Raw genomic sequence first — 10106 nt, forward strand, 5'->3', positions numbered from 1 at the left:
ACAGCACTACAACCTCCCCTCAACAAGATATCATGCAACTACGACGGTGGCAGAATATGGAACAATAACGGCGAAAAAAAAGCGCACAGGCAACCCTTGCGCCCATGTGTGCATCTCGCTACTACTTCCGCTGCCCTCCTCCTCTTCCGCATGGAGGGCAGCGCAGGGTACCGACACACGTGCACCCTTACATACGGAAACAATAACAAAGAAACGGGAGAGGGGGAAAGCGAGGAATCACCCACGCGTCCCCGCTGCACACCACTCAACGTGAATCCTCCCCCTCCTCCTCCTCCAAATCACCATTAGTCATCCTCTGTGGCCGTAGATGGCCACACCACGCGGTCGCACCTTAGAAGCGATAGCGGTAGCGGATGATGGGCACATCAACGTCGTCGTTGTCGCCAATCATCCCCGTGACGACGAGGTCAAAGTAGTCGATGCCGTCCTGCACCTTTTCGCCCTTGTCTTGCGCAACCTCTGAGACACGCTTCTCCTTATCCTTCGCCTTCCCGCCAAACTCGGTGTAGATCATTTTTCCATTCTTGAGGGCAATCATGAACACTTCGAGCTCGTAGCGGTCGTGCAGTAGCTGCACCAACTCCTTCACGAGCATGTCACGACCCTCCGAGATGTCGATGCGGTCCCAGATGCCCCATCGCAGCTTCTTGCCGCTCGGCAGTGCGTACGAGTGGCTCGGCGCGATGATCGGGTCCGAGAAGGCAATGAATGGGAGAGCGATATTCACAAAGGCGCTTCGAAAAAGCGTTACCAGCTTCTCGGGCTCCTCATTCGCGTCGAGGTAGAACTTGTTGTGGCTGCCGCCTGCCCCATTCACTGCGGGCTTCCGCGCGTGATGGAACTGGATGAGAAGGTACTTGAGCATTTCAAAGCCGACGAGCCCCGTGACGAGAGACGTGGTTGTCACCATGGCAGGGATGATGTTGCCTGCGATGCGCTTTGTCTGGTTGAAGTCTGCAGTAGGAATGCTGTAGGCTCGAGCGCGCAGGTTGGAGCAGTATGTGATAAACTGCACGTGGTGATTTGTGATGTCGTCCTTGTCGAACTCCTCGGCGCTCATGCGGCGAGAGCCGAAGCGGACAACCGAAGGCAGCTGCTCCACTGTCAGCCCGCTCGAAGACGACGTCTGCTGCGATGTCTGACTCTCAGACGTGGCGAGCACGGCGTGGCGCGGTACAAAGTCAGGCACTGTCACCGCCGCCGCCAGTCTTGCTGTTTCCTCCTTGGATAGCGAGAAGGCCGGCAGCTGGTACACTTTGGCGAAGAGGCAGGCGCAGTGGTAGACAAACTCGGCGTCCTGTTCCGAGTTGATGTCGAACTCCTGTGGCGTCGGCGGCTTCTTTGCACCGCTCCAGAATAGCTGCCCGTCCTCGTTGCGCTTGTCAAGCGGGATGTTGTACAGAAGCTGCCGGAAGCTGTCGTTGAAGTGCTCCTGGTACAGAAAACGCGCGAGCCGTACACAGTGTTGTTCATTTTGGGGCCATCGGCTGAGCGCGTCGTTCACATTCTGCACGACCGCATCAGCAGCAGCCGGGTCGTTGCGCAGGCTGTTCGCGAAGGCGACCGGGTCGCTCAGGTACTGGTTCACGTCCGCCGGCACGCTGACAAAGAGCAAGTGAAACAAATCGCGGGCCCACTGAATCGTGTGCTCGATCGCGTTCGGGAAGTTCTTGAGCGTGCAGAGCGGGATGCCCTTCTCCGGCGGGTCGTAGCTGCTGCTGTAGCTCTCCGTCACAAACGGGATAACGGGCTGCATGTTGCACTTCGTGCCGAGCGTTCCGCTCTCCAGCAGCGGCTTCTGATAAAACAGACAGCGGCTGTCCACGTACTTGCGACTCATGACGTTGTCCAGCGCATTGAGGATGACCGCCTGCTGCGCCCAAAAGTCCTCGTTAAAGATCCCCTCCGTCTCCGGTCCCATCTTGGCCTCGTACGCCGTTATCTTCACCTCGGAATTGATGTGGCCGGCCACCTCAGCTGCCACGACGGACTTTGGGCGGCCAATGTGGTGGTTGCGGAAGAGGAACTGTCGAGAGAGGTTGCTCATCTCAATCGTGTCCATGTCCGTGATGGACACCTCGCCGAAACCCATCAAAGCAACGTTCTTGATGAGCTCGCAGCCGAGCGCGCCGGCGCCGACGATGAACGCCTTCTGCTGCAGTAGGTACTCCTGAAACGCGTGGCCGAGCACGGCCTCCTGGCCGGCATACCGTGATGGCCCTGCCGACACATCGGGGAACACCGCCGCCGACGAGGACAAAGTTGATGCAGAGACGGTCTTCGCTCCGTACTGCCACACCTGCAGCACCTCACGCGCGTCGTAGTACACCCACTGGTGCAGCGGTGTAAACTTTCCGCTGCACACCTTCAGCGCCTCCTGCGCCGCCATGCCGCCAATGAAGCACGCCATTGGGTTCAGGTCGCCGCCAAAGACAGGCAACAGCGTGCGCATGACGGTTGCCTCTGCGTCGACGTTGATGGCCTGCGCCGCCTTCACGACAGCCTCCACCTCAGCCGGCGAGGTTGGCGCGCAGCCGTGGCGGGCAACGGCAGTGAACATCGCATGCAGCGTGGTGGCTGCCGCGTACTTCTCCTCTTTGTCAAAGATCATGAGGCACTCAGGGTTGTCGAGACACTCGTCCAGCGTTCTGTAGTGCTCCTTGCGCCCCTTCTTGGTAGTGTGCAGGTAAGCGCTCGTCCCGACATTGATGATTGTGCCAGCGCTGACAAGCTCGGAAACGCCTTTCAGGCGCATAGTGTGTGGCGAGATGACCTCGGCCACCTCGAACAGTTTCCACGCCGATGGCGTCGCCGGCTCCGTCGTGTTGGCCTGCGGTAGCTCCGTGAGACCTGTAAAGTATACCTTGCTGCCGATCTCACACTCGTGGTTTTTTTCCTCGTGCAACGTGACGAGACCATCCGGCGACATGGCCGTCACCACGCACGTGACAGTGTCCTCGCCGTCCGTGTCCACAATGTCCAAAGATTCGCCGCCGTCCACGAAGATGCAGCCGCAAACACCGCGACTCTCGCAGCTGATGAACTTCACCTTGTTCTCCCGCGCCACCTTGTTCGCTGCCGCTAGGGTGGACGTGTAGGCATTCGTGTAGATCACCACATGGACCGCAGGGATGTGCGAGAGTGGGTCGCCGCTAACGGATGAGACCTCAACGAAGCGGTTGAGCTCCTTGGCGGCCTGCGCCACAGCAGCACCACGTGACTTTCCTAAATCATCCGGCTGCAAAAAGAAGTTCGTGCCGAGATCCTCGATGGCCACCACAGCGTCGTCCAGCACCTTGACGCTCTTCACGCCAGTGAGCACAACATTCTTGATAATCTCTGCACCGAGACCTGTGGCGCCGACGACGAGCACATGTGTTGAGCCGTATTTCGCCTGCGTCTCCGACCCTACGACGTACTCCTGGCGGTTGTACAACTGCCGTTTTTGCTCCTCCTCGGACAGCATGATGCCTGCCTGCGGGGTGCGCGCGCCTGAGTGTGAGTGCGTGGTTACCTTGACGTGCGCCAGTGCCAGCAACAACCACGAAAAAAAAAAGAAAAAAACCCGCGCTAATACGAAGTTCAATCTGCTCCTGCTATGGAGGTGGCAAAGAAGAAAACCGGCGGCCGGCGCGGGAGGGGGAGGGGGGGAAGGGGTGGTGAGGGCAAATGGGCCCTAATAACGTAATCGAATATCACACAAACCAGGTTGAAAAGACAATGTGGGGCGCCGCCTCCAACAACAACAACAGCAAAGATATAGCCGGAGAGAAAGGGAGAGAAAAGGGAACCACGGCGAAGATGAGGCTGATGGGTGACGCGAGAGCGCAAGCGCACCGGCAGGAAGAGATGGGGTGGTGAGATGGGGGAAGGGGAGGGGGTGAAGATGCGCAAAAAAAAGACGACATCGCCATGGCAGCAGGGGACGCACCTTTCATTCGCCGACCTCCATCGTGTCGCTCGTTGCTTGGATGCTCTTGCTTCCGCTCGGCATGTTGGCTGCGCCGTCCCTGAAGAAAAATACACGCTGAAAAGCAGCACACAGCGTGGCAACGCCACACCAGTGGAACGAAGGAGAATGTCCCCCGTCGCTTCTGTCGCGTCACTTTTCGGTACGCCAAAGTCTGTACTTTATGAGAAGGTATGCTTGCGTGTTCGTGATCCAGGGCAGCTGGTGCACGCGCATGGCAACGATTGTATTATCTTCCTTTTCTGTTCGAAAAGCACATTCCCCTGTTGTCAAACTTTTGCTGATATTCACGCGCTACCCTACCAGACTCTGTCACCAGGGGCTCCTCCTCCCCACCACCACCACACCCACACACCCGCGTGTGTGAAGCAGCGTTAGGCACACGCGTGCGTTATTACCGCAATGCGCCAACTCGGCCATCCGAGCACGGCCCCCTCGCGGTGGCACTCGCGCTCGCCACCACACCAGCAACGGCAGCAAGGGCCGGGGGGGGGAGGGGGATACGCTCGAGTCACGCTTACACTTCGCCTAACCGTATGTATCGCACAAGCGTGCTCACTGTCGCGGGTCGCTCAGACGCAACGCCATCCAGAGCCTCGCCGCTGGCATCAGCAGCGATACATCGCTCTGACCTCTCCACGTCGTAGGCACTTGACCGTGTGTCACGAGCAGAGATGGTTCGGCATTGGGCAGGGGGGATAAGGAGGGGCTGCCGGGCCCTCCCAGATGGGGTGGGTGGGTACTGGACCCTTATACTATCCTGGGGCGCCCCTCCCCTGTCGAGAGGGTGTGCGTTGTTGATGTCAAAGAATGAAAACGAGGACAGGAGTCGAAGCAAGGAAAATGTAAGAAGAGCACTCAGGAGAAATGCAAGAGGACGATGGACAGCCGCTGAGGGCAGCAAAGATAGCCCTTCTCCAGAGCGCCCCCTCCCTCTCCCCTCGAGTTTGCTCCAAGGATGCGTGAGATACAGAGTAGGCTACTTCGCTGTTTGTGCCCTCCTGCTCCATCACGCGCGCGGCTGCGGGTCGTCACCGGTTCGTTGGAGTTCATGGAACCAAAGATCATGCGTCTGTAGCTGCCGACATGTGAATGGGGCGAGGTAGGGGAGCTGCACTGTGCTCTCTCGTCTCGTGCACTCCATTTTTTCTTTTCGTTCTCGAGGTAGCGAGGGGCTGTGCCTGTTTGCCGTGAGTGTGGATTACAAAGCCCTCACATACATGCAGTCGCCCCCCTACAGATCGTGGCAGGGAGGGAGAGTAGGGCAGGAAAGATGATCGTAGAACCGGCGCAAGGAGTTTCTCTCTGTGCGTGTGTGTGTGTGTGTATGTATTTAATAAAGAAAACATCTCCATACGAGCGTGCCCTTGCACGCACTCATGTGTGTCTGACAGTCGGTAACTACTTGGCCCTATGTTCGTGCAAGCGCATGCTGCTTTTAGATCGAGTCGGCAGCGTCACGAAAACACACACACACAGCTGTACTGAAAAGCGAGTGAGCAACACAAAAGGGGACAAACGACCAAGCATAACGGTCAAAGGGGGGACAAAAGAATGCCGAAAAAAGGCAACGGTGAGAGAGGAGATCCCACGCACACGCACGCACGCACGCACACGCTTGTATGTATGTATGTATGTATGTGTGTGTATAGACAGAGAGAGATCGTTCGGAGAGAGTCAACAGACAGCTCGCACGGCAGAGAAGGCAGCAAGAGACGCCTTCAACAACAACAACAGCACGAAGGGAAAAAATGCCCGATAATCATTAAACTGAACCCCCCCCCGGAAGAGAGGAAATCATAACGACAGTGAACATAAACTCGAAACAACAATAAACGGAGATCTAGTGAGGGTTGATGGTTTCTCCTTTGCCCAGCCGAAAGGAGACGATGCAGCGTAACCGTCGCGCAAGGGAAGCGGGGGAGGGGGGAGGGGGCGGTGTGGGTGAAACATATACAGATCCAAAAACAACAACAAAGGGGAAGTGGCGGTGTGGTGGGGGAGGGGGGACAATCAAACAGACATATATAAGCACGACGTGAGATGGTGAGTGGGGTGGGGAGAGGGACACGTTTCACCAACACCGCTGCACACATACACGACTGCCTCCTTCCCTTCCTGCTTTTTGCTTCGTATGCTCTCCCTCTCTCTCACTGTAGCTGCCCGCCGGCCCGCCCTTTCCTCACAGCACACCAGCACGCCTTGGCACCACATCGCGCACCACCAAAGCGGGCGCGCGCGCGTGCACGCGTCTTTCCACACCACAGAAGAAAAAACAAAAAAACACTAAAAAACCGAGATGGATGGTAGTACATGCGCCTACAAAGCATAGAGGGTGAGAAAGCGAGCACGTGGGATGGAGAGAAGTGGGGGTGATGGTGGTGGAAGGGAAGGAGTAGAGTCATGCGAGCACGCATGCATACTCTGGTACGCAAGTATGTGAGAGGAGACTCGACGTCGCACCACACGTACGACGACACACAGATGGAGAGGGGGAAAGGCGAATCACGCAAAGAAAACGAGAAGATCAAAAAAAAAGGATGCGTCTGCCATGAACGACGCACACACACACACACAGAGTGAGGGAGAGATGGGGGAGGAACATAGCAATGCACACGCGAGATAAAACAAGAGAGATGAAAAAAAAACAGCAACCTGCCTCGCTATCCATCTCTCCAGGGTACAGGGGGGTGGAGGGGAGGACGAAAGATCACGCAAAAGGAGAAGACGCAGGTGAAGCAGTCAGCGTGGAAAGGGAAGCGATCAAGCTCAACAACGCGGAGACGGAAGAGGGCGGCGGACAGAGGTGGGAGAAAGCGGAGGTGAGCGACATTGCCTCCCACGCCGGCCCCAAGAATGCGTCCACTAACACTCTTTCTCGTTTCTCGGTTTATGCGCCTCACCCCACCGCACATATCTCGTCCGTTTCGTTTTGCTGCCTGTGTTCCTGAGCGTGACTCGACCATCCTGATGAAAGCGAAGGCCAATGGGAAGGGGGAGGAGGGAGGGGTACAGTGAAGAAAGATAAAAGGAAAAAAATCAATGTTGCCACAGACGCGAGCACGCAGCGAGAGAGAACGATAGACGGGCACAGATGAACACGTCTCCCCCCTCTCCTCTCCAAAATCCCTTCGCCGCAAACGGTGGGGGAGGGGGGGGGACAAGACAGCTTCGTCGGGGGGTGGGGGAAGTGGTGCTAGTGGGAAGGGGGAGGGGGTAGAACGGATGAAAGACCCATCAACCATTTTTTTAAAAAAGCGCTGTTGAGTGAACCCATACAATGACACGAGAAAAGAAAAAACGAAACGCAAAACGATGATGAGGGGAGTCGGCGCGTCAGTGTCGGGCAGGAGGGATGGCGGACGTGCGAGGAGGAGCGGGCAAAAAAAAAAACGAGCCGACGGAGCCTTCAAGGTGTCGTCGAAGAAGAACGGAAGGAGGAGTCGCGGGCAACAGAGACAGTGCCAGTGAACGGGGGAGGAGGAGGGGGGGCGGCGGCTCAACAGCAAAAGGAAAAGGCAAGGAGGGGTGGCTTCACGATAACGCCAGCGAAGAGAAACGGTGTGGGTGACAAGTCACAAAAGAAAAACTGAGCGAGCAAGCGAGTACGTGGAGTGCAAGGCAGTGTAAAGAGGAGACGTAATCCACTATACAGTTCTGCAGAGCAGGTAACATAATTCGCTAGACGGAGCAGAGTCCCCCTCTTCGCCCCTCGATGCTGGAACTCCCTCTCCCTTGACTCATTATGCGCACGCTGTGCTACCGCCACGACAACCTAGCTGCGTGAACGCCTCGAGCCGCTCCAGCAGAGGCACACTCTGCCTGCTCATCCCTTCGAAGGCACGCGCTGACTCATTTGCGCAAGTGTTGCCCTCGGCTTTACTTCGCTACCACCTTCTTGTGGCGCTCCCGTAAAGCCTGGAGCTGCCGCAGCAGCTCGTACCTCCGCGAGCGCACTTCGTCGCGCTTCTGGCGCAGCGTCTCCAGCTGCATCTGATCCTCCTCCACCTTCCGCTTGTACTGGGCCGTTTTGCTGTCAGCGATGGTCTTCATCATGTCCACCAGCTTCTTCACGGCCATCTCCCTCTCCCTCTTTTCGTCATTGGCCACGCTGCGAAGCGCTTCCACCTCTTGCCTGCGTGTCTCCCCGTACTGCCGGAGCACCTCGTTGCCGTTGATCACCTCAAAGATCCTTGCCCGGCGATCCTCGGCCTCACGGCGGCGCAAAGCCCGAGCTTCGTAGTTCGACTCGTACCTCGCCACGGCAGCGGCCTTTTCGTCTGTCAGCGCCTCCTCACCCTTCAACGCCCCCTTCGCCGCCAGCTCGCGCGCCTCCGCTTCCTTGCGAATCTTCTGAAAATCAGCGGCGTCGCTGGTGCCATTCTTATTCCCGCCTCGCAGCTTCGCGTGGTGCAGCTCGTAGGCCTCGTACTTCTTGTAGAACATGAAGCGGTGGAAGGCACGCTGGATGATGAGAGCGGCGCGGTCCTTGAGGATTGCCCGCTCGCGCCCGCGCGTCTTGGTGAGCGACTTTTTCAGCTCCCTCGTCTGTCGCTCCAGCTGCTGCGCTGCTTCCTGCTTTGAGCGAAGCGTTTGGCGCAGACTATCCAAATTCTGCCGCTGAATGCGCACGGCGTTGTCGAGGGCGCCGGCGTGTGACGCCATGCCGTTGTGCACCAATGCCTGGTCGTTCATCTTAACCAGCGTGACGAGGTTGCGAGCCCTGCTGCTCCACTGCAGAGTCGCCAGGGTATCGGCGTAGTTCTTCACCAGCGGGCTGAGTGTGGCCACCATGGTCGTACGAGCATTGCCACCAATGCTGTCGCTCAGCAACCATGTCAGCACACTATCGCGGAACGGCACCTGCGGGAGTGACCGCTCTTGGTAGTGCTTGCCGGTGATCTCTGCCTCCGCCATCTCCATCAGCATGTTCTGCCGCTCCGTGAGGTTGTCAATCACACGACGCAGCGCCAGCAGCGAGGTGTTGATAGCCGCCGACTCCTTGACGTAGTCTTGGAAACCGCCACGTTCAGAGCCGGCGAGATCAACCAGGTTGATACGGCCCGCCTGCGTCTTGAAGGCAGGGAGGGCGTACTTGTTGTTTCCTGGCACCACCTGCTCCTGCACCACCGTCAGCTGGAAGATTGCGTGGCTGCGACTCGACTGGTTGTGCACCGCCGTCGCGCACGTGGTGCGGTGCTGTGAGCCGCGCTCAAGCAGGGTGCAGCACTGTGTCCAATTCTCTACCTCGTACTTGGTGACGCCTTCCACGAAGGGGCCGCTGTACGGGTCCTGCCGGATGCGCGCATCCTGCAGCCGCTCGTTGCCGCGGGTGTTGCGCAGCGCCGGGTCGAGAAGATCGCGCACGCGCTCCATGTAAATCTCGACGAAGCTCACCTCAACGCGGAACTTCGTGCGGTCGCGCGGCGGCCTCGTCTTGGCCTCCTGCTCCATGCGCTCCTTCAGGATAATGAAGATGTCGTTGGACACACGCGGGATGATGCCCTCCTCTCCGTCGCCGCCGCATGAGGCGTTCGGGTCGTACAAGCCCATCATCGTGTACGTCTTGCCGCTTCCAGTTTGGCCGTATGTGAGGATACAGCTGTTGAAGCCGTTGAACACGTGCGGAACGAGGTCTTTGGCAATGAGGTTGTACACATCCTTTTGCGTTGCGTACGTCTTGTGCTTCGTGTCCTGGAACGTGTGCACAATGCGGTGCGTCGGCGGGATCGACCAGAGTGACGCGTCGAAGTCGAACTGCGCCTTGGGGGCCCAGCCGTCCTTCGGGTCTAGCAGAATAGTCTTGGTGCTCGTCATCTCCACAACAGAGCGACGCTCCTGGCCCTCCATCTCGGCCAGCTCTTCCTTGATAAAGGGCCGCACGCGCGACACTACGCGGAAAGATGTGATCTCCGAAACGCGGTTCTTGAAAGCCTCGGTGCCCTCCGCGGCGTCCTCGGAGGTGATGTTGCGGTCCATGTTCTGAGGACGGGAATGCAAAGGCGAACGAGCCGCCTTGGGTCCACTGCGCACCGGGGTCGTGGGGCGCGTGGATGTCATCCCGCGATACGGTGCATCATTATGGCCACCCCTTGGGATGCCGCGTGCTTTGGGA

The 10106-nt window shown here is 58.0% G+C and overlaps 2 protein-coding genes across 2 annotated transcripts; both read right to left on the bottom strand.

Moving 5' to 3' along the window:
- Positions 1-352: 352 nt before the first annotated feature.
- Positions 353-3487, bottom strand: LMXM_23_0550 (putative ubiquitin-activating enzyme e1; the record flags this gene model as incomplete). The annotated part of the gene is made up of 1 exon (XM_003875643.1): positions 353-3487. The coding sequence occupies one exon, from the start codon at positions 3485-3487 to the stop codon at positions 353-355; it is 3135 nt and encodes a 1044-aa protein (XP_003875692.1).
- A 4383-nt stretch (positions 3488-7870) lies between these two features.
- On the bottom strand, positions 7871-9841 carry LMXM_23_0560 (putative kinesin; the record flags this gene model as incomplete). The annotated part of the gene is made up of 1 exon (XM_003875644.1): positions 7871-9841. One exon carries the CDS (start codon positions 9839-9841, stop codon positions 7871-7873), a length of 1971 nt encoding a protein of 656 aa, XP_003875693.1.
- Positions 9842-10106: the final 265 nt, after the last annotated feature.

The sequence above is a fragment of the Leishmania mexicana genome, chromosome 23, assembly GCF_000234665.1.
Source record: "Leishmania mexicana MHOM/GT/2001/U1103 complete genome, chromosome 23".
Classification (NCBI taxonomy): Eukaryota; Euglenozoa; class Kinetoplastea; order Trypanosomatida; family Trypanosomatidae; genus Leishmania; species Leishmania mexicana.